The 23,718-nt window shown below is 53.9% G+C and overlaps 1 protein-coding gene across 4 annotated transcripts in view; it reads right to left on the minus strand.

The window, feature by feature from the left end:
• SLC4A1 (solute carrier family 4 member 1 (Diego blood group)) overlaps positions 1–23,718 on the minus strand; it is a 65,613-nt gene that overhangs the window by 12,981 nt on the left and 28,914 nt on the right. For 2 of the 4 annotated variants that reach the window (XM_074979329.1, XM_074979333.1), the window contains 11 exons: positions 22,435–22,520; positions 17,149–17,326; positions 16,275–16,410; positions 15,088–15,229; positions 14,387–14,468; positions 13,500–13,684; positions 12,953–13,024; positions 11,752–11,965; positions 10,868–11,080; positions 10,572–10,720; positions 9,667–9,861 (listed from right to left, as the gene is read on the minus strand). In XM_074979329.1, the coding sequence (XP_074835430.1) occupies positions 9,667–9,861; positions 10,572–10,720; positions 10,868–11,080; positions 11,752–11,965; positions 12,953–13,024; positions 13,500–13,684; positions 14,387–14,468; positions 15,088–15,229; positions 16,275–16,410; positions 17,149–17,326; positions 22,435–22,520 (1,652 nt within the window). The remainder of the gene's footprint in view (positions 1–9,666; positions 9,862–10,571; positions 10,721–10,867; positions 11,081–11,751; positions 11,966–12,952; positions 13,025–13,499; positions 13,685–14,386; positions 14,469–15,087; positions 15,230–16,274; positions 16,411–17,148; positions 17,327–22,434; positions 22,521–23,718) is intronic. The other 2 variants (XM_074979330.1, XM_074979331.1) reach the window with 2 other exon arrangements.

A 23,718-nucleotide genomic window follows, 5' to 3' on the forward strand; every position in this document is an offset into this window, starting at 1 on the left:
TTGACTGGGGAAAGAAGTGAAATTCCAAAGGACGAAGCAGGAGAGAGCTGGGACTCTCTCCACTTGACTTGTCCTTGCTGCCTGCGAGGAGACAGGAGGCTTCTGTGGTATGGGGCGAGGGAGGGGGTTTTCACGGTACTTCTATTCCCACACACTTGCCAGTCCTGGCTACTGTCTCTCCCCAGCCTGTCATGGAGTTCTATTTCATGCTGCCCCAGGGCTGAAGGAGACCCACGAAGCAAAGCAGAGCGTGGATCAGGGCCCAGATGCACCGTACTGGGTTCCAGGCTGCAGCTGGTATTCCCTGGCACCCCTAGCAGGATGGCCACCTGCTGGGCGTCTGTGCTCAGGCACCTGCAGACAGAACCAGACTTAGGAGGTATTCAGACCCACCCCCCACAACTCTAGTGACATTTAGTTGCTGTGGGGACCTAAGTCCCCTGGGGCCATTGGCCGTCCCAGCTGCTCCATGCACCTGGCAGAGCTGGAAGACCCCAGGGAGAGGGGGCTCCGTAGCTGAACACATGCACCTGGAGGGCCAGAGAGCAAGGAGGGGAGGTGCTCTTGGGGAGGTGGGGTAACAAGGAAGGATGGGTGAAAAGCAGCACAATCCCGACAGTGCGCTCCCCGTGTCTGTGGGACCACTCTCCTCCGGGAAGGCAAAAGAGGATTAAAGCCAGCCCTGGAGAACACAGGGCCAGTGATAATTCCTGTCCCAGCAGGGAGGGTGGCCTAGCTGTGTTCCTCTGTATCTTCCCGCTCTCCAGCTGGTAGGTGGCCCTGATGCCTCACAGCTACATTGTGCTGCTTCTTGTGGTTAGGCTCACAGGGCTGTGGGGGTGTGGTGCCCTAGCTGTGTTCTGGCTGGGGGCGGGAGAGGGGGGTCACGGGAACAGCAGTGGCTGGCAGCTTGGAAAGGCTGGGAAAGGAGCGTTATTTTTAGTCTCAATATCCTCCTTGTTCGTTTCAAAACAAAGCTCCAGTGAGAGGCAACGGGCTGCCGAGCCCCTGTGTGCACGTCCCTGGGTCATGGGACGGTGACAGTCCCCTGCTGCGTGTTTGTGAGCTGGGGGTCCTCGGGTGAGGTCTCTGTGTGCATAAATCTGAAAAGAGCCTCCGCCCTGGGAATCAGCCAGTCTCAGAGGGCACCCAAGGGTGACGAGCTGCCCTGCTCACCGCAGTGTCCAGCCATTGCCGGTTCTGCCCCTAAAGACCACAACGCAAGATGGTTGGCAGCACAGAACCAGCAAAGCCTCTGCTGTGCTGGAAGGATTTGAGGTATTGGGGCACGTGTCTGCTCTGGAGGCTGAGGAAATCCTGGGGCAGGGTCTCTCACCCTCCCTGCCCACACTGGAGCAGGGATTTACACATTGCAGCCCAGAACTAGCATCCCCAGGGGAAACCGAGGCACAGAATGGCAGAGACGGGGGAAAAGCAGCTGATCCAATGGGCACCGTCTCCATCTCTCTCCTAATCCTCTCCCTTCCTTGTTGCATCTCTCTCTCTCCCCCATTCTCTCACGGCTGCACACTCTCCGTGTTTCTATGGAAACCGTGTCTAGGTGACCTCACTTCCTGTGATCAAATTATTTTTTTGACCGGGTCAGCAAAATGCGGCGAACATGCCAACAAAGCTTCAGCGGCTGGGATTCAAACAGGGCTCACGCCGGGCAGCCAAACGAGTGGTCATTTAGCGCCTGCAGCCACCATGGACCGTCCTAATGCACAGCACGATAAAGAGGCTAACCCTTGGACATAGCCAGCTAACGTGGATAAACCCAAGCAGCACTGGCGGCTGGAGGTGGGCAAACGTTTTTGTTATAAGGTGTTAGCTGGTGCCCGTAAAAAGCTTGCCAGATTTAGATATACCCACCTACACGCACTGCATGCAAATGCCAGCCAAATCTATTCATCTGTGCCGCAGAGGCTGCCGGCGGGCTGCTCTGTTACACAGCCATGCACGCATGCTATGTACAAATGCATTCCATCCTCACGCATGTACTCTGCAAACACAGCCGCCCACAGGCACGCTCAGCCCTGGGACCTCTGCAGCTTAGAGCAGGAGCCTCTATACTACAGTTGGAGCGAAAAGCCAGCCGGCACTCAGCTAAGGCTGTAGAGGAGATTCCTTCTTTCTCTGTGCAAGTGGTCTGGATGCCACTACAGGGGGCAGTGAACCACTCCGAGGTGTGTGGGTTACACAAACACACTACGCACATACACACCCAATTGTATGTGCATCCACACAATCACACTCAGGCCTTTTACACATCCCTAGAGATGTGCATCTCTCCACCCACCCATTCACAGCCTGACCCAACAACAATCACAAGTAACCCCCTAACACAGCTGCATCCCCATATGGATGCAACACAACCCCAGATCATACAGCCACACATCCTTTCTATTTCACATGTGCACAGTCACCCACTCACCTACGCCCTTGTGCAGAACGTTACAAAACCATCACAGCTCCCCTACAATGACAGATGGTTTACATGTATAAATACACACACACACACAGAAGCAGACTTTCATCAGCAACTTAGATAACGGCATAGAGAATATGCTTATAATAAAGTTTGTGGATGATACCACACTGGGAGGCGTTGCAAGAGTTTTGGAAGACAGAGTTATAATTCGCGATAATCTGGACAAGCTGGAGAAATGGGCTGCGGTACATAGGATGAAGTTCAATAAAGGCAAATGGAAAGTTCTCCACTTAGGAAGGAACACTTGGTTTCACACGGACAAAATGGGAAATGAACTGCCCCAGCAGATGTGCTGCAGAAAAGGATCTAGGGGTCATAATGGACCACGAGCTAAATGCAAGTCAGCGGTGTGATACTGTTGCAAACAACACACTAGGCTGTATTAACAGGAGTGTTGTAAGCAAGACAAGACGTGATTCTTCCGCTCTGCTCTGTGCTCATTAGGCCACAGCTGGAGTATTGTGTCCAGTTCTGGGCACCACCTTTCAAGAAAGCTGTGAAGAAACTAGAGAACGTCCAGAGAAGAGGCAACGAAATGATTAAAGGTCTAGAAAACGTGGTCTCTGAGGGACAATTGAAAGACTCATAGAATCGTAGAATACTAGGACTGGAAGGGACCTCAAGAGGCCATCGAATCCATCCCCCTGCCCCAATGGCAGGACGAAGTACTGTCTAAACCATCCCTGACAGACATCTATCTAACCTGTTCTTAAATATCTCCAGAGATGGAGATTCCACAACCTTCCTTGGCAATTTATTCCACTGTTTGACCACCCTGACAGTTAGGAACCTTTTTCTAATGTCCAACCTAAAGCTCCCTTGCTGCAGTTTAAGTCCATTGCCTCTTGTTCTATCCTCAGAGGCCAAAAAGAACAAGTTTTCTCCCTCCTCCTTATGACACCCTTTTAGATACCTGAAAACCACTATCATGTCTCCCCTCAATCTTCTCTTTTCCAAACTAAACAAGCCCAATGCTTTCAGCTTTTCTTCATAGGTCACATTCTCTAGATCTTTGATCATTCTTGTCACTCTTTTCTGGACCCTCTCTAATTTCTCCACATCTTTCTTGAACTGCGATGCCCAGAACTTGACACAATACTCCAGCTGAGGCCTAACCGGCACAGAGTAGAGCAGAAGAATGACTTCTCGTGTCTTGTTCAGAACACACCTGTTAATGCTTCTCAGAATCATATTTGCTTTTTTTGCAACAGCATCACACTGTTGACTCACATTTAGCTTGTGGTCCACTATAACCCCTAGATCCCTTTCTGCTGTAGTCATTCCTAGACAGTCTCTCCCCATTCTGTATGTGTGAAACTGATTGTTCCTTCCCAAGTGAAGCACTTTGCATTTGTCCTTATTAACTTCATCCTGTTTACCTCAGACCATTTCTCCAATTTATCCAGATCATTTTGAATTATGACCCTATCCTCCAAAACAGGTGCAACCCCTCCCAGCTTGGTATCATCTGCAAACATAATAAGCGTACTTTTTATGCCAATATCTAAATCATTGATGAAGATATTGAACAGAACCCGTCCTAAAACAGACCCCTGCAGAACCCCACTTGTTATACTTTTCCAGCAGGATTGAGAACCATTAAGAACTACTCTCTGGATATGGTTATCCAGCCAGTTATGCACCCACCTCATAGTAGCCTCATCTAAATTGTATTTGCCTACTTTTTTTTATAAGAATATCATGTGAGACCGTATCAAATGCTTTACTAAAGTCTAGGTATACCACATCTACCACTTCTCCCCTATCCACAAGGCTTGTTATCCTTTCAAAGAAAGCTATCAGATTGGTTTGACATGATTTGATCTTTATAAATCCATGCTGGCTGTTCCCTATCACCTTACCACCTTCCAAGTGCTTGCAGATGATTTCTTTAATTACCTGCTCCATTATCTTTCCTGGCACTGAAGTTAAGCTGACTGGCCTGTAGTTTCCTGGGTTATTCTTATTCCCCTTTTTATAGATGGGCACTATATTTGCCCTTTTCCAGTCTTGTGGAATCTCTCCTATTTCCCATGATTTTCCAAAGATGATAGCTAAAGGCTCAGATACCTCCTCTATCAGCTCCTTGAGTAGTCTAGGATGCATTTCATCAGGCCCTGGTGACTTGCAGACATCTAATTTTTCTAAGTAATTTTTAACTTGTTCTTTTTTTATTTCAACTTCGAACCCTACCCCTTTCCCACTAGCATTCACTATGTTGGGCATTCCTTCACCAGACTTCTGAGTGAAGACCGAAACAAAGAAGTCATTAAGCATCTCTGCCATTTCCAAGTTCCCTGTTACTGTTTCTCCCTCCTCACTGAGCAATGGCCCTACCCTGTCCCTGGTCTTCCTCTTGTTTCTAGCACATTTATAAAAAGCCTTCTTGTTGCCCTTTATGCCTGTAGCTAGTTTGAGCTCATTTTGTGCCTTAGCCTTTCTAATCTTGCTCCTGCATTCTTGTGTTGTTTGCCTATATTCATCCTTTGTAATTTGTCCTTGTTTCCATTTTTTATATGAATAGAATAGAATAGTAGCATCCTTCAGTCTACATAGACTATGGATCGTGCCCTTTGTAGTTCCATTTGGAATCATCATTTGCAGCGTCGACTGTGGCTGTGAAGGCCCACACAAGAGTGACAGTCCTTGCTGCATCTGTTGCATGTGTAATAGGTGTCTGGCAGGTCCTTACTGTGCTTTCTGTGGGCTCGCTTCTCCTCTGCTAGCTGTCTGATCCTCATCTCACCCTTCTGAAGGCCCTTGCGTAGTTCCTGCCTCCATCTGCTGCGATTGTCTGCCAGCTCCTCCCAGTTGTCCGGCTCGATGTCTACCTCCCTGAGGTCCCTCTTGCAAACATCTTTTTAGCGCAACTGGGGGCGTCCAGGAGGTATTTTGCCAGAGGCTAGCTCACCATACAGGATGTCTTTTTGGATCCTTCCATCATTCATCCTGTGGACATGGCCAAGCCAGCGGAGCCGCCGCTGCCTGAGGAGGGTGTGCATGGTTGGGATTCCAGCTTGCTCAAGGATGGTGGTGTTGGTCACTTTGTCCTTCCATGATATTCAAAGGATGCACCTGAGGCAGTGCAAGTGGAAGATGTTCAGCCTCTTTTCCTGGCGGGCGTACAAGGTCCAAGACTCGCTGCCGTAAAGGAGGGTGCCGAGGATGCAGGCTTGTAAACTTGCATTTTGGTGTGGGTGTACAACTTGATGTTATTCCACACTCTGTTGGTGAGTCTGGACAGAGTTGTGGCTGCTTTTCTGATCCTCCTATTTAGCTAAGTCTCCACTGACAGGGTGTCAGTGATGGTGGACCCGAGGTAAACAAACTTGTGGATGACCTCTAACGTACAGTTGTCTGTGCTGATTGATGGAGGTTCAGCAACGTCCTGACCAAGTACGTTTGTCTTCTTTAGGCTGATGGTAAGCCCGAAGTCCTTGCACGCTTTGGAGAACTGATCCAGCAGTTTCTGAAGCTGGTCTTCTGTGTGTGACACTACAGCAGCGTCATCTGTGAACAGCATATCTCTGATGTGGACTTCCCGCACCTTAGATTTAGCTTTCAGCCTTGCAAGATTAAACAGTTTCCCATCAGATCTTGTGTACAAAAAGATGCCCTCTGTTGAAGATCCAAAGGTGTGCTTCAGGAGGAGTGCGAAGAAGATCCCTAACAATGTTGGAGCAAGGACATATCCTTGTTTGATGCTGCTCCTGATGCTGAAAACCTCCGATAATGTGCCATCATATTGGATGGTTCCTCTCATGTCTTCATGGAAAGACTGGATCACCTTGAGTAACTGTGGCGGACAGCCTATCTTGTGGAGCAGTTTCAACAGACCATCCCTGCTGACCAGGTCAAAGGCCTTGGTCAGGTCAATGAAGGCTATATATAGTGGCTTCCTCTGCTCCCTGCATTTCTCCTTCAGCTGCCTCAGAGAGAAGACCATGTCAATGGTAGATCTCGCTGCGTGGAATCCGCACTGTAATTCGGGATACACCCTTTCAGCAATCTTCTGGAGTCTGCCGAGGATGATGTTAGCGAACACTTTACCAGTGATGCTTAGGAGGGAGATTCCACGGTAATTGTTGCAGTCACTTCTGTCTCCTTTGTTCTTATACAAGGTTACTATGTTAGCATCGTGCATATCCTGTGGAACCTCTCCCTCTCTCCAGCACAGGCACAGTAGCTCATGTAGGGGTTCCAGGAGGGTGTCTGTGGCACACTTGATTACCTCTGGTGGTATACCATCCTGGCCTGGGGCCTTTCCTACTGCAATGCTGTCAATGGCTTTCTTCAGCTCATCCACGGTTGGTTCCTGATCCAGTTCGTCCATTACTGGTAGGAGCTCGACAGTATTGAGGGCTGTATCAACCACGATGTTCTCGCGTGAGTAAAGCTCGGAGTAGTGCTCGACCCAGCGCTCCATCTGTTTGGCTTTGTCAGTGACGACTTCACCAGATTTGGATTTCAGAGGTGCCATCTTGTTCTGGGTGGGTCCTAATGACTTCTTGATGCCCTCGTACATTCCCCTGAGATTACCAGAGTCGGCACTGGACTGGATGCTGCTGCATAGCTCAAGCCAGCAGTTGTTGGCACAGCGCCTGGCTGTCTGCTGTACTGTTTTTCTGGCTGCTCTGAGTGCTTGCAGGGTACTCTGGCTCGGCGAGCGTTTGTACTCCAGGAGCGCTTCTTTTCGATGGCTGGAATCATCTCGTCAGAGTTAGCTTCGAACGAGTCATTTGCGTTTCTAGCTCTTCTTCCAAACACCGACAAGGCCGTGATGTAAATTGTATCCCTCAGATGCTGCCATCTGGATGTCACATCGGCACCCCCAGGGCTGCCGCGCAGATTCTCCTCGAGGGTCACACTGAACTTTTCGGCTCTCTCTGAGTTTGCTGTCTTTCTGGCATCAATGCGGAGCCTTCCAGTTGGTTTAGAGCGGTGCAGCTTCTTGGGTCTCACCTTGAGTTTGGAGCAAACTAGCGAGTGATCTGTGTCGCAGTTGGCACTATGATAGCTGCGTGTCAGAAGGATGTTTTTGAGGTTGTCACGTCTAGTGATGACCACGTCTAGTTGATGCCAGGTTTTCAAGCGTGGGTGTCTTTTTTATATTTTTTATATGATTCCTTTTTTATTTTGAGATCATGCAAGATCTCCTGGTTAAGCCAACGCGGTCTTTTGCCTTATTTTCTATCTTTCTTACGCAGTGGGATAGCTTGGTTTTGGGACCTCAGTAATGTCCCTTTGAAAAACTGCCAGCTCTTCTCAGCTGTTTTTCCCCTCAGTTTTACTTCCCCTGGGACCTTACCTACCAGCTCTCTGAGTTTACCAAAATCTGCCCTCCTGAAATCCATTATCTCCATTTTGCTGTTTTCCCTTCTACTCTTCCTTAGAACTGTGAACTCTATGATTTTATGATCACTTTCACCCAAGCTGCCTTCCACTTTCAAATTCTCTACCAATTCCTCCCTATTTGTTAAAATCAAATCTAGAACAGCTTCACCCCGGTAGCTTTTTCAACCTTTTGGGAAAAAAAATTGTCTCCAATGCAATCCAAAAACTTACTAGATAGTCTGTGCCCTGCTGTATTAGTTTCCCAACATTTATCTGGATAGTTGAAATCCCCCGTCACCACCAAATCCAGGGCCCTCCATGACTTTAGTTGTTTAAAATAGCCTCATCTCCCTCCTTCACCTGGGTGGGCAGCCTGTAGTAGACTCCTTGCAGGACATCACCCTTGTTTTTCACCCCTCTTAGTCTAACCCAGAGACTCACAACATATCCATCTCCTACATCCATCTCCAACTCAGTCCAAGTGTGTACATTTTTAATATATAAGGCAACACTTCCCCGCTTTCTTCCCTGTCTATCCTTCCTAAGCAGGCTGTACCCTTCAATATCCACATACCAATCATATGTGTTATCCCACCAAGTTTCCGTGATGTCAACGATGTCATGATTGTATTTATTTATGAGCACTTCCAGTTCTTCCTGCTTATTACCCATACTTCTTGCATTTGTATAGAGGTATCTAAGATATTGATTTGATCTTGCCTCTCTGTTTTGCCCTGGCCCTCTTTTTACTCTGACATTGTTGCCCACGCTCCTGAGGAGCAAATATACTGTGCTCCAAGTCCTAAACAAGGGTGGAGGCGACAGGTGAATGAAGTGTTGAACTGGGAAAAAGGAAGGCTGCTTCTCGGTAACGACCCACACCACTGAGATTGATTTTGCTATTACGAAACTGGTCTGCCTCCATGCCACGTACCTCACCACATCGTTCAAGTGCCCAAGCAATTCACCCTAACCTGCCTGAGCGTGGCCGTTCACTTAGGGGTCACCAGATAATTTTGCGCAGCTCCCTCCCTTTTCTGACCCATCTCCCAGGCTTCCATGTTCTGAGTTTGTTTAGTTTGGAAAAGAGAAGACTGAAAGGGGATGCAGCAGCTTTTAAGGTTATTACATGGAGCAAGGAGAAAAAATATTCTCCTTATCCTCTGAGGATGGACAAGAAGCAACGGGCTTAAATTGCAGCAAGGGTGGTTTAGGTTGGACATTAGGAAAAAGTTCCTAACGGTCAGGTGGTTAAACGCTGGAATGAATTGCCTGGGGAGGTTGTGGAACCTCCAGCACTGGAGATATTGAAGAGCAGGTCAGACGAACACCTGTTAGGGCTGATCTATATGGTGCCTCGTTCCGCCAAGAGGGCAGGAGTCTGAACTCAATGACCTCTCGAGATCCCTTCCAGGTGTAGTGTTCTGTGATTCGCTGATTCCCCAGCCTCACCTGAAATCACATACTACTGCCAACCCAGTACCTTACTCCTCCCATCTCTCCCTGGTACACACACGTGTGCAATGGATGTAAACGCCACCTCCTGCCCCGTGCACACCCATGCACTCATGCATGTGTACGGCCCATTGCACTGTCGCCCACGGGACGCACACAGAGCTGCAAATCACCCGGAGGAAATCAGTGCCGGGCTTTGGGAGTGACGAGGCGGAAGGTCAGGGCAGACAAATGAATGCTGGGACTCAAGCCCCTCAGGAGTGTGTGTAGTTGCCCCCTGGGCAGATCAGATACAAGCAGACTCAAGCTAGCTGTGGCAATAAACCCTCTTGGGATGGAGCTGTGGCATGGCCCCCCCTCCCCCACCGCCCCGGTCCCGCCATTACCGTGACCAGCTTGGCAAAGGTCTCATAGATGAAGATGAGGGAGATGAGGAAGGAGAAGATCTCCTGGGTGTAGCGCGAGATGTAGCGCACCAGGAAGCTGCCCTCGAAGGCCACCATCAGCAGCACCAGGAGGATGAGCCAGAAGCCGATCCAGACCCGGCCCACGATGTACTCCAAGCCGTAGCTCTTGCAGAACTGAGGAGAGGGGGAGCAAAGCAGTCGCGTGGGGCCCCTCCGCTGGCTTCATCTCCGCTTCGACCAGAGACTAGGTGGGAGCCAGGCCCACCAACACCGCCCTGCAGCCCTTCCTGCCCTTCTTCCCAGCCCCAAGGGACTCTGGCCCCTCCCCTCCTGCTGTCTCCAGCCTGCCAGGCCTACCCAATGCCCCCCCGCCGTGCTGCCCCCGCTTCACCCCAGCTCCTGCTCCTAGCAGCACACCTCAGCCTAGACACACCTGTCGCTCCTGTGCCTCCTCTCTACTGTGCCCAGTCCTGCCCCACACCCTGACTCCTGCCATCCAGCCTGGGACCCCGCAGCTCCATCATCCCAGCTCCACCTCCTTCCCCACGCCTAGCTCGTGGCGCTGGAGGTCCCCGGAGTGGGGCAGGGATGCCCCACCCAGGGAGGGGCAGCACCTCCTGCTGGGAAGGGTGGATTTGTGCTCCATCAGGCTGGAGCCCTCCTCAGGTGGGGGGAACGGGTGTGTGGTGGGAATCACGGAGTCTCCCACCCCCTGCGTGCTGTGGGAGCAGGTCTCGGGGAAGGCCTCTGCCCTAGGGGATGGGCCGTGTAAGGCAGTCGGGGTCCTCATGGTGGGGAGAGCTGGACTCTTCTCTGCAAAGCCACGAGGCAGAGCATGTTGCTGGAGGGGAGCGTGGGGTGGAAGAGGGAACCAGCACACCTACCCCATAGAAGGCTTCTTCAAAGACCAGCAAGGGACCCGAGAAGCCAACCACCAGCAGGGGCTGAGCGCCCAGGAGGCAGAAGATAAACCCTTGCACCGCCGTGGAGACCAGAAGCTCCGAGACCCCTATCATGTTGTTGGTCTTTTCCCCTAGAAACAGCAGCACTGGTCAGCTGGCAGGGACAGGGGTCCGCTGTGGGCCAGGCACCCTGACACACTGCCCAGAGGGGGCGGGGGACTGCCGTGGGGGCAGGAGCCAGGCTGATTCCCTGGGGCCAGCAGCTCGGTCCCACTCACCCAGCAGGCCTCCGAAGGTGATGGCCGGAGAGAGGGCGGCAAAGTAAATGAAGATGACAGCGGCCAGGCACTGGGCGTTGAGGGCGTCTTTGATGTCGCTGAGGTACTTGGGGTAGCGACGCTTGATGTCCCGAACCAGGCCCCCAAAGGGCCGGCCGGTCCTCCGCAGGGGATCATCCTCTTCCTCCAGGGCCTTTTCCGCCAGGCCCAGGTCTGTGGAGAGACAAAGGCGGGCGGGTTCATGGACCCGTTGTGTGGCACAGCTGGGTGTTAGACCTGGCCCCTCCTGCTGGGCTGGGAAGCCCCCCTGATGTGGAGCCAGGGGGAGATTCAACCTCTGTCTTCACCATCCTAGGCTTCCCCCAAACCTGACCCACCACGGGGCTGGTCACGTGATGGCAGGCTCCCCAGACCTGGTCCCAAAGGCCATCATCTCCAAAGCAATGTGGGCTCCTCTCCAAGTTCACTGAGCACCAGCCTGCAAACCCGACCTCCCAGCACAGGAAGGCCACAAGTGGGGCTCGACCCCCAGCATACTCAGCCAGCATCAGGCTCCCCTTCTCCCTCCCCCAGCTGAGCTGCCAGACCAGATGCTGAGCACCCCCAGCATCCACCCTCTCCCACGCTGCTCCCCAATAAGCCCCCACATCCCAGTGCTGCCCAAGGGGCCCCATTCACACAGCTCCCTCCCTTCCTGTGGTGTGGCAGGACCGTCAGGGTGGGTGGCTTTGCAGGAGGCAGAGAAACCTCCCTCATCCTACTCAGGGGTTCCATGGCTTTTATTTTTGAGGCCTATCCCTGGTGGGGGGCCGGCCACAGGGCCTCTGGGGCTAGGATAATAGGCTTCTCGAGACCCTCCGTGCTGCCCCCAGACTGTGCCATACCCAGGTCCTTTAAGATCTTCATTTCCGGCTTCTCCTCGGCCGGCAGGTACCTCTTCCGCAGCAGCTCCCTCTGCATGGGCACCAGGCTCCGCAGGAGCTGCTCGTTCTGGATCTCGCAGGGCGGGAGGACAATGCTGCAATCCAGAAACTCCTCCACGCCCTTTATCAGGTCCTGGCGCTCCTCCGCCAGGTAGGCGTCCCGCCGGAACCCCTGCTGGGGAGACGGAGGCTCAGGAGGGTGCTGAGGCACCAGACACCTGGACCCGCTCTGTCCCAGAGAGGCACCAGTGGGCTCTCCCTTGGCACAGGGCTATCTACACTGGGGGTTAGGTTGTTCTAGCTGCGTGGCATGGGGTGTGGCTTTTTCACACCCATTCATGGCGCTGTTAAACCCATGTGCATTTATAGAGCAGACTCAGCCTTTAGCCAGAGGGGGTAGATCAGGCGGCCAGCTTGTCCTAGGGGGTCTACTCCAGTAACAAGGCAGCTTGCTGGGGGCTGGAGGGTCCAGGGTCAATCAACCTGGTTGCAGACCCAGCACCACCTAGGGAGAGCCAGGTACTTTCTCACACGGCCACTGCAGGGAAGAGGAGCAGCCAGGCTGTGGTGGTGACAGACCCCATTGGGGAAGGAGCTGAAGTGAGAGCCATGCCAGAGGCCCAGCTGCTCTGAAAAGCTCTCCTGGGAGCGACCCTGCCTGAAGCAGGACCTGGGGAAGAGCCTGAAGGGGATCTGAAAAGGCTGGACATGAAGAGGGCCAGGGGACCTGCAGACCAGGGACAGGCCTTGCTGGTCAGTACACAGCCCTGGGCCAGAAGCTGGAGTGGCGGGTGAGGCCGGGTTCCAGGACCACCCCTAGCATGAGGGTTACAGGCTCCCTGTGGGGCTTACTGAGCCCACCACAGGGCTGCTGGCTGTGCTGAAGACAGGCTGGGGCTGAGCCCCAGAGGGGCGGGAGGGCTTTTGGTGGTGTTTAAAGACACATGTGAGACTTTTCCAGAGGTGGAAAAAGTACCCGAAAAGTTACTTGAGTAAAAGTACAGCTGCTTTCACTTCTGGGTACTTGAGTACAGTAAAGATGTGTGCGCGTGTACTTTTACTCAAGTGGTTTTCCAACAGGACACCAGTGACTGGTACTCAAATAGGCCCCTCCCCAAAGCAGTTGCACTTTTACTCACGCATTCTGGGATACTTTTCCTACCTCTGGACTTCTCGTTTGCCCACCTGGGTCCCTGGAAGGGTCACAAGCCGGTGACCTGGCCGACGGGCTGAGCTGCCGACAGAGAGACCAGCACCATGCCGGCGTGCCCGTCGGCGAGGGGGCTGCTTGGTGAGGGAGCTGCTACCCCAGGCTGGCCGTGAGTGGGTGCCTAGCAGGGGGTGAACTGGCTCACAGCACCCATCGCCACCCTAGCACACTGGCCCAAAGCCTACAGAAGGGGATGGAAAAGCCCCTGCCTGAGGGAGCGTCCGAGCAGGCTCTTAAACGTGGGCTTCTTGCTCCCACCCCGAAAGGGCAGGAGGCAAAGTTGTTTCCCTCCAGTTCTGCAAAGTGTCCCCTCCTCGAGTCCCCTGGCTCTGATGGAAACGTTGCCCTTGGTGGGGGAGGCCAAGGCTTGTAACGGCGCTGCTGGGGGCCTGGCGGGGGGGATAACAACGCCCTATTCTGTATACAGCTAGGGGCTGGGGAAGGAGCCGCTGCCTGTAGTGTCACGGGCGAGGATCCCCATGCCCCCAGGCTGCCGTACCCTTTCCGCCATCATGGTGGAGATGGCCCGTCCGATCTCGTGGTAGCTGATGTGCGGGGAGTCGGGGCCCAGCACCATGAAGAGGAACCTCACGGGGACGGGCACTTGCAGGACCGAGTCCAGCTCTGCTGCTTCCCTCAGGCGCACGAAGGCCAAGGTGGGGCGGTCCAGGAAGGCAGCACGGCCTAGTGAGAGGATGGGACGGGAGCAGGGTCAGTGGCAGGGCTCTGCGCAGAGGAGGAGGGGGGCGGGCCCGGCAAAGGGCTGGAGAGAGCAGGAGAGAAGGAGGGAGAAGAGAGAGAGAGAGGGGGAGAGAGAGAGAGATGAAGCCAAGTGAGCGAGGTTCCACCCCGCCAGACTCGCGAGCAAACAGCATTTCAGCCGGGCACAGGGAAAGCTGCCCAAGCACATGACACAGCAAAGGCAAAAGGTGGGACCTTCCCTCCCACCCAGGCCAGCCTCTGCCAGAGGTGGGAGAAGTACTCAAAAGTTTACTTGAGTAAAAGTGCATCTGCTTTCACATCTGGGTACCTGAGCACAATAAAGCTGTGACGGGGTGTGTGTTGGTGCATGGCTGTGTGTGCATGGGTGTACTTTTGCACAGGTAGTATTCCAGAGGGACACTGGTGACTTGTACTTAAGTACATTCGCTTCTCGCCCCACCCCCGCCCAAGCTGCTGCACTTTTACTCAAGTAACTTTCGGGGTACTTTTTCCACCTGCCAAGCCCTGTGAGGGGCGTCTCCTTCCCCACAGCCGGTCTTGGTTCCAGAGCCAGGTCTCACCCGCCACGCAGCGTCCCCCGTGACAGAGAGCAAGAGACCTTCGGCACAGCTCAGAGCCCCAGGGGAAGCCAGCGGAGGTGGCTGGGGGCAGGGTCTCACTTACCAACAAGGACTAATGTGGCCTCTGCATCCTCTGGGATTTTTTCAAGGAGCTGCTTCTTGGGGGTGCGTTCCCCAGGCACTTCCTGCAGAGACACAGACTCAGAGACTTTCATCCTGTGTGGGGCCACTTGCCTAGAGCACAGGCGTGTCTCTGTCACCCTGCTGAGCCCACAGCTCCCATCCCCAGCTGGGCTAGCACCAGCGTGGAGAGCAACCACCTGCCCCCCGAGATGCCCTCACTCTGGGTGCAGCCTCTGGGTGAGTGCCCATGACTAGCTCCGGCCAGGGCTGCATGTAAGCCTCAAGTGCCTTGTGTCCCCCACTGCTCATTCACTCTACAGACCCAGTTCCCTCCTGGGGGGACTCCACCAGTGCTCCCGGTAAGCTGAGTGCTTAGGCAGCCACCCAGCAGAGAGTTAAGTGCCAGCCAGCTGATTAGCAGTCCACCCACAGCCATCAGCCTGTGTTTGTCCGGGTGGTGCACATCCCACATGCCTTGGGGCAAGTAAAAAATGTATTCCACCCAGGGATGGAAAGAAATAGAGGGAGCGCTGGACTCTACTGTCTCCAAGCTGGATTAAGGCATGTGGCCCTGCAGCTGCAGGCTGCTGGCGAGTCCTTCCGCCTCTTACTGCCCCCTCTGCCCGGAAGTGGCTCTCCCGAGGTTCCCAAGCTGCAGATCCCTGCCCACCATCTCCTTGCCTGCTCGGTGCCAGCGAGTGTCTGCATCTCGATCTGGTGATGTTCCTGCAATAGGGGCTGGGATGTGGCCTTGTCCTGTGCATCCTTTTGTTGCAGTTCACCAGGGGAAAGGGTCCCCAGGGACTCAGCTGCGTCGGGGTGGCTGTACACAGGGGGAGGAAAAAACCCAGAGCTCATCAGCCTAGTCTCTGTCTGCTAGAAGCTGGCAACGGGCAACAGGGGAGGGCTCACTTGATGATTCCCCGATCTGTTCATGCCATCTGGAGCACCTGGCATTGGCAGCACCAGAAGACAGGACACTAGACTCAATGGGCTTTTGGTCTGGCCCCGTCTGGCTGGCCTTATGCTCTCGTATGTTCTCTCTGTCACCCTGCTGAGCCCACAGTTCCCATCCCCAGCCGGGCTAGCACCAGCATGGAGAGCAACCATCTGCCCCCCGAGATGCCCTCACTCTGGGTGCAGCCTCTGGAACACTGCCCAGGCAGATGGTGGGGTTCATTCTCCCCTTTCCCATTAACCAAACAATTGTTAACTACCCCAATTAATAAATGACTGCTGATTGAGCATTCCATTGCAAAGGAACCGCCAGTACTACAAACGCCTCTTGGAATTTGGTCCCAGGACTCATTTCCCCAGCTACTGCGATGTGGCCACCTCAGGGACGGGACCTGGCAGCCAATTAACAGCCCCCAGCAACACTGCGCTGTTTAGCAAAGGAAGTGGAAGAAGATGGCTGGATCTGGGGAGGGCGGCCAGGCAAAGGCCACCCAATCTCCTGCCCCCAGGGACACGCAGACCTTCCCATGAGCTTGCACACTGCATTGTCATTGGCACCTGTGTAAAAGGGAGGCGAGGCGAGGCGAGGCCTTTTCAGGGGGAGGGATAGCTCAGTGGTTTGAGCATTGACCTGCTAAACCCAGGGTTGTGAGTTCAATCCCCTTCAGGAGGCCATGTAGGGATTGGGGCAAATAGATGCCAGGGACGGTGCTTGGTCCTGCCATGAGGGCAGGGGACTGGACTAGACTAGATGACCTCCTGAGGTCCCTTCCAGTTCTAGGAGATGTGTATCTCCGATTACTTGCACACAGCAGCCTGCAGGATGGAACTCCCAGCCCGCTTGGGTTTGCCACACACTCCTATACTCTGCCACCGCCTGTCCCCTCTGTGGCTGGAGATGCAGTTGGTACCTGTGCTGCAGCAGCAGGGCTCTCAGGGTCTCCTCTCTGTCCTGTGGTCTGAGCTGCCCTTCGCAGATCATCTGGTCTATCAGCTGATTGGTGATGCCGGCCAGGAACTTCTCAGGTAGGTCCAGGAGGACAGTGCCTGGGGAGACAGGTGGAGACCATGCTTGAGCTGGTAGTGGTTGCCTCAGCCAGGGCAGGGGGTTCCCCTTCTCAGTCCCTCCACCCTGAATTCTTTTCCCCCCTACTCTGGCCCCTCACTCACAATGCATCTCATCTACTGCTCTGCCCAGGTGCCTCTGGTGGCACTTTGTCCCAGGGGGCAGTGGTGGGAGAGGATGACAGAGGTGCAGGGAGGGACACAGCATCCACCCCTCTGGGTTGAGTCCTTCTTGGCTCTGTTCTCTTCTTCCACTCCATAATCTTTTTTTCCTCTCGAGTCCCCTTCCCTCTCTAACTTACCAAATCAAACTTATTGACCCCACCCCTCCTGCAGCACAATCCACCCACATGCTCCAGGGCACAAACCAACCAACAGCTGATGAGGGTCAGGAAGGAATTACCCAGCGCATCCCCTGGTGGATGCAGGGTACTGGGCTCATTGGCCAATTGGGTGCATCAGTTCCTACCAGTAGGACCAGGATGACCGCTGGTGTAAGCATGTGACTCCCCAGTGCATGCTCCTTGCTTATACCACTGACAAATATCATCCAGATGCTGCCAATAATATTAAACCAACAGGCCAAGGTCTGGCTCAGCTCTTCCTTGGTCACCTCTGCTCTATTCCTTCTTTTAATTTATTACCTTCCTCTCACGGCCCATTTCTCCTCCACCCTCACCCCCTACTACTGTTGCTGATCACCCTGGCTCCTCTGCTCACCTTTTGTGAAGGCCCTGTGCACCTCCAGCAGGCTGCGGAATGTCAGATAGGAGAGGTGTGGCCTCCCCCAGTGTCCTGCTTCCTCAAAGTCCTCCTCCAGCTTGATCCAGTGGCCAGCCTCCATCCACCGCAGCTCCTTGTTTCTGTCCATGACCAGTTCTTGTAACTCCACATATGCCTGGGAAAGGAAGAGGGTACGGGACACAGGCACTGAATCATAGAATCCTAGGGCTGGAAGGGGTCTCAGGAGGTCACCGAATCCAGCCCCCTGCCCAAAGCAGGACCAACTCCAACTAAATCATCCCAGCCAGGGCTTTGTCAAGCCAGGACTTAAAAACCTCCAGAGATGGAGATTCCATCACCTCTCTAGACAACGCATTCCAGTGCTTCACCACCCTCCTGGTGAACTAGTTTTTCCTAATATCCAACCTAGACCTCCCCACTGTAACTTGAGACCATTGCTCCTTGTTCTGCCATCCATCACTACTGAGACCAGCCTCTCTCTGTCCTCCTTAGAGCCCCCTTCAGGAAGGTGAAGGCTGCTCTCAGACTGGAGAACAGGCTGGGATTCAATCCTGGGGTGAGCAGACAACAAAGTGGTCGCAACCTCTCCATGCCCCACAATGCAGCGGTGATGAGTGTGAGGGCAGGGAGGATGTTCTGCCTGAGTGTGCAGAGAGCCTGAAACAATAGCTCTGGGTGGGAGAGCTGCAGACTTCCTCAGGCGCCAACCACGGTTCAAGCTCCACCCACTCAAGCTGCCAGAATGAGATGCGAGTTGCACAGACTGGGCACGTGTCGGGGCTCTGCAGCAGGGATGTCCCGCTCTCATCCTTGGGCTCGGCTCCCCGGCCGTGGGACTCAGCCTGGTCCCGCTCAGGTTACAGCTTCTTATGGCTGCTCATGTATGCAGCCGGCCTCAGTTATCCCCTTCCTCCTTCCTGCCCTGCTGGGATTGTGGCACTCCAAGAAGCTCTGTTTCCTGAACCAGTTCTCATGGGCATCCATGCATAAGGCCAACGCTCCCTGAACGAGATGGAGCCCATGGGGTGCAAGACAAGTCTGGCTAGTGAGGATGCAGTGTTGGCTTTGGGGCAATGCCATCGGTCTGCCGAAATAGGCAGGCTGGATCTATCTAGGAGCCAGTGGCCAGTGCTAGCAGCTTCAGGCTAAGGTGCAAGAAACTCCCTTAGCAGATCGCCAATGTCATGGAATAACCTGCTCACGGTTCTTCCCAATCCCCAGGCAGGTCTGGGCCTGGTTTTCAAATCACCTGAGCACAGGTGTGTGCTGGGTGCTGAGAACCATGTAAACTCAGCCTCTTATTTAGGTGCTGTGATGGAGGGGAGGCCTAGTACCCCTTTCTAGGCATCCCAGTGTCCAGTTAACTAAGTTACCTGTAAAGGGTTATTCTCAGAGGTCCCTGACAATCTCCAGGAAGTGTTGTCCAGGAGCCAGGTGAGCCAAAGGGAAGAGAAAGTGGGATTTTTGAATTCAAGCAGTTCTATATGTGGACAGAGGGGAGCTACCAAGGTGAAATAAGCCAGGAGCTGGGTAGGGAATGTAGAAGGGGGCTATTTAGTCAGACACAATCAGATGCAATCAGGTTCTTTCTTTTAATTTTGGGTTTGGTTTGCAGGACTTCTCAAGCTGAGGTGCCCCCTCGTACACTGTAACTTTTAAACTGAATCCCAAGGAAGCAAGTCTCTGTGTTTTAATCTCCTTTTTTAAGTTGCTCTGTAACACTGAGCTCCCAAGTACACTCACCAAGTTTGTCTTCTTTTGTTTTGCTAACAAAAATCCCCTTTTTAAGACTCTGCTCTGATTCCTGTGTCCAAAAAAGCAGGAGTCTCTGTGTGCACATGCCTGTGACTGGGAGATCAGCTACTAAGGAACTGCAGTTTGTTTTCAAGCTCTCTCCTGAGGGAGAGTTAAGAGCTGGGGATTACCCCACAGGGAGACATCTCGTGTGTCCTCCCTGGTTTCTCAAAAGGGGCTTTTGCACTTGGGTGGTGGCCACCAGGCTCAGGGAATCTGTGACCTCGAGGAGTTTTTTTGAAGCAGAAGCTTTTAATGGCAACGGACTTGCAAAGTTCTTGCAGGACTTCTGGACTGGGAGCTGGAGAGCGGGGATCAGCCTTGACAGGGGTCTGTATAGAAGCAGAGCGCTTTGGAAAGCTCAGCCAGGAGCTCTTTGGAAAATCTGGCCTTAGCAGCTGGCTCTGTCCCGAAGCAGGAGCACTGGCAGCTTTTATCCAGAGTAAGGTAACAGGGCAGGCTCTCATAGGCCATGGACAAGGCTGAACCCTCTGGAGCTTTTGGCCTCAGTGACTGCTGGGGGCAATCAGTTCCCCAGGAGAGTTTTAGGTCTTGGGAAAACAAGTACATCATCATATGAATGTGACCTGTGCTGCCTTTCCACCACCTCAGAAGGCAGAGTGAGGAGCTCGGCTAAGGAGCTGCAGCTAGGTCAGGAGCGGGTGACTCCTTTGACTTCAGTGGAGAATCAGGCTGCGGCCTCCTGTGACCACTGAGAGGTGCCCTGACCCCTCTGCTGCAGGATAGGACACAGAGCAGGTGACTCCCCATTGAATGCCTAGGAAAGCAAGAGCCTGAGTCGCTGCAGCAGCGTTACTGGTCTTTTCCCTGCCTGCTTCCTGGTATCTGTCCAAATCACTAGGATGCCACCAAGACAACACCACCAAGCAATCCTTGGCATTGATCTCGGTCTAAGACCCATCCAGTTCCTCCATGCTGGGCCAGGCTGAATACAAAGGGGGCTTTTTTTTGGCAGCTGCTGGACCCAGAGAGACTCTGTGGTTCACTCTGGCTTTCCAGCTCCCAGAGTCCATGCAGTGGATGTCTCTAAAGTTGGACCAGTTCACCTGTCCTTCTACCACCAGCAAGTGCTGGCAGAGAGCCACCCTGCTGGAAGGTACACAAGTCCAGCAGTACCCGCTTCCAAGCAGGGCATGAGCCCCCAGCACTGGTACCCTCCTAGCAAGCCCTGCTATGGCACTGTCATGACTGAATGCCCGTAAAGGGTTAAACCCAGAGGAAGGGGGTTCTCTGCGGGAAGCAGCCAGGTGAGCCAATGGGGAGAGGGGGATTCTTTTTGGAATGGAAATAATTGCAGGCTGAGGAGTCTTTGTTCTGGGGCTGGAGCAGGGCAAATTCCAGTAAATATCTTGGCCATCTCATAATCACTGCATAGTTATGGAAGTAAAAAGGAAATGGTTAGTTAGCCGCAATCAGGTTATTTTTGTTTTGGGTTTGGTGTGGAACTTCTCAGGCTGGTTGATGATTTTCCTCTGTGCCCTGTATCTTCCAAGCTAAATCCCAGGGAATTAATTCTCTGTGGTCTAACCTTGGTGTTTTGAGTTGCTTCTATTATACGCCGCAACCAAGTATGCTTATTGACTTTCTTGGTATTTTTCATCTTCTGTTTTGTAAATAAATTACTTTCTTAGGGCAATGATTTGATTTCTGTGTCCTAGAGGAGGGTGTGTGTATTTACATGCCTAATGCAAAAGGTCAGCTATCAGATTACAGTTTAATATCTTCTCTTTGTTTCCAAACTATCTCCTAGAGTAGGGATTCCCAAACTATGAGTCAGGACCCAAATATTGGTTGTGATTAGATTTTTTAAGGGGCAGCAGCAGCTTGGAGCTGCACGTGTCTCTTAAAGAAGCCATTTGCAGCTCCCTAACGCTGGCACATCCAGCAGCTCTATCAACAGAGAAGCAATTATGGATTACAAAGACAACTTCTCCATGGACAGCTTCTCCACAGTCATCCCAGACAAGCCACTTAATAGACACTTGCAGTAAGTAATTTATGCCCCCCACTTCTGATCTCTGTAGCTGATTTGTCAGTTTTTATTTTTTATTTATATCTCCCCCCCAGCCCCGAGTGTGACTCCCCCAGCTCCCCACCCCTCCAGCTCCTGAGTGTGACCCCCACAGACCCTCAGTGTGATCCCCCAGCCCAAATATGACTCCCTCAGCCCCTCCAGCCTCTGAGTGTGACCATCTCAGTGTCGCCAGCCCCTGAGTGTGACCCCCACAGCCCCTGAGTGTGACTCCCCCCAGCTCCTCCAGCCTCTGGAGTTTAAGCTGGGAGAACTGGGGGTATGGTTTGGGGATGAAGGTCTTTTCCCCCACACAACTCAGATCAACTATAATAATAAAATAATGATTAACTATAATAAATGTAGTGTTATTATTCTATTATTAATGTATTTTCCTGTTTGCTATGAGATAACTACTATGAATATACAAACATGAAGGGGAGCAATTTTATATTCTTGCCTCAGGCACAAAATTAGCTAGGCATGGCACCGCCCCCCTCACCCTGCATTTTTGAATTGCCGTGGGTCACCAAGTTTTCCCGAATTTTCAGAATGGGTCCCTATCTGGAAAAGGTTGGGAACCGCTGCCCTAGGAAAAGGGAAAAGCTGGGGGTTACCCCCCGGGGAGATACCCAAGTGTGTCTTCCTGGGTTTTAAGGGTGGGGGTGGTGACAGCTGCTCCAGGGTCAGGGAATCTGTGACCTCGGGGAGCTTGTTTAAGTGGAGCCTAGAAAGGCAAAGGATGTTTAAGGTTTTCATGGACCCCCCACTTTCTGCACTTGGAGTGTCAGAGTGGGGACCAGCCCTGACAAGCAGACAGGCCAGGCTGGGGGCTGGGGGCTGCCTGCCCAGCACCGTGCACAGAGGGGCAGTGCAGACCTGTCTGAGGTTGCCTTTGTACCTAGAAATGGGCTGTCCCAGGGAAAAAAGGGCTTTGAAGGGTCATTAAGCGGGTGAGTGATGGCTGGGAAAACAGCTGTCTCAGAACTGTACCGGGTGTGTTTATAAAGCAAACAAGGCCTACAGCTTCGGCTCCTTCCTGCTCTGCCTGTTCCCCAAGGAGGTTCTCCCCCCATCTGCCTGTTCCCCAGGCAGGGTCTCCCCCTGTACCACCTGTTCCCCTGAGCAGGTCTCCTCCCTGTGCAGCCTGTTCCTCCAGGTGGTTCTACCCCCTGCTCCACCTGTTCCCTTGGGCAGATCTCCGCCCTGGGCTGCCCGATCTTCCCAGAGCTCCTTGGGAGTCTCTCCTCTTCTGACCCTCTCTTCTCCCTGGTTCCCAGCGCATCCCTCCTGCTGTGTTAGGATCAGAGCAGGGGCTAACCTCTCCCCCTGGGGCTGAAGTGGGCCATGGCCCCATGCCACAAGGAGCCGCGCTGCACAGGTCCCAGTGTAACTGCCGACAGGTGGCACTGACTCCAGCAGGGCAGGGCACTCACCTCATGTGTCTGCCGGCTGGAGGTGGATGGCTGGGCAGCCCCTGGACTCCTTGCTGCCTCCTGGGTCAGGTCCAATGAGGAGGAACCTGGGTATGAAACAACCTCATTGTTAGCCAGGCCCCAGAGCCACTGACCCAGCCCCCACCCCAGCCTCTGCCCTCCTGGGGGCTATTCTGGCATTAGAGCCCTCCCAGCCACCACCACCTCCTGCTCCTTGGATGGGGGCTGACACATGCCCAGAAACAGCCCCATCGAAGCCCAGCAGCTGTGGGCGGGGGGAAATAGTCCCCCCAGTGTGAGGCAGAGGGGCTGGGGGGAAAGGCAGGGACAGAGCCCCAGAACCCTCCCCCAGGACTCTCTCCAATCTACAGCTACAGCAGTGGGCGGGCAGGTGGGCTGGCTGGGCCCAGCCTTGGGTCTCCAGCCGTTCCCAGGATCAGTGCCTGTTCACCTGTGCAGCTCCCCACCCCCCAGGCTCTGGCAGCAGCTGGCACTGGCCCCTGCCTCTCTGCCCCCCTCAGGAATTTATCACGTGCTCCTGGCTTTGCAGAGGGGCCCCTGGCACCAGGATTCAACTGGGCTCTCAGCCAAGCCAAGGGGCAGCATCTCCGCTGTGGGCAGGAGGTGGTGTCACCCCGTGCTGCCTGCCCACCCCTTTCATGGGGACCTGTTCTCCCGTCCCTGGTGCCTCCAGTTCCCCACTGGTGCTGAGCAGGTGTGAAGGCTGCCCGAGGCAAGGAGCCGCGCCAGGCTGCTTGCTGGGGAGCAGGCTGAGAGCGGGGGCATGTCCAAGGGGCACAAACTCCCCAAACATGCCTGCTGCTCCTCAGCAACCCGCGGGGCTGCCCCAGTGCAGAGTGGTCCAAGCCCACCACCAGGGCGATCCAGGGCCGCAGACGGATGGGCAGAGGGATGGATGGAGCTGCCCAGGCCAGACCACAGCATGATCCCCATCACCCCAGCTACGCTAGCACCAAACCACAGGGTGCCCCACAGATCCTCAGCCGTGGGACTCTCCCTGGCTTCTGCCAGAGCCACAGCCATCTCCCCAAGGTAGCTCGGTCCCCCCACCTCTCAGACCAGACTCTGTGGGCAACCTGGTCCTTCCACACCTTCTCCCGACGTGCGTGGGGCCAGTCCCCTGTGCCCCTTAGCCGCCAGTGCAGGGAAGGGCGCAGGCCTGGCAGGGGTTCGGCTCCATCCCACCTACCTGAGAGCTACCCCACGGCCAACCTCCAGGCGGAGGGACGGGACAGGCTCACCGCACATCCATTCTATAAACCT

Source organism: Carettochelys insculpta, chromosome 28 (assembly GCF_033958435.1).
Source record: "Carettochelys insculpta isolate YL-2023 chromosome 28, ASM3395843v1, whole genome shotgun sequence".
Lineage (NCBI taxonomy): Eukaryota > Metazoa > Chordata > Testudines > Carettochelyidae > Carettochelys > Carettochelys insculpta.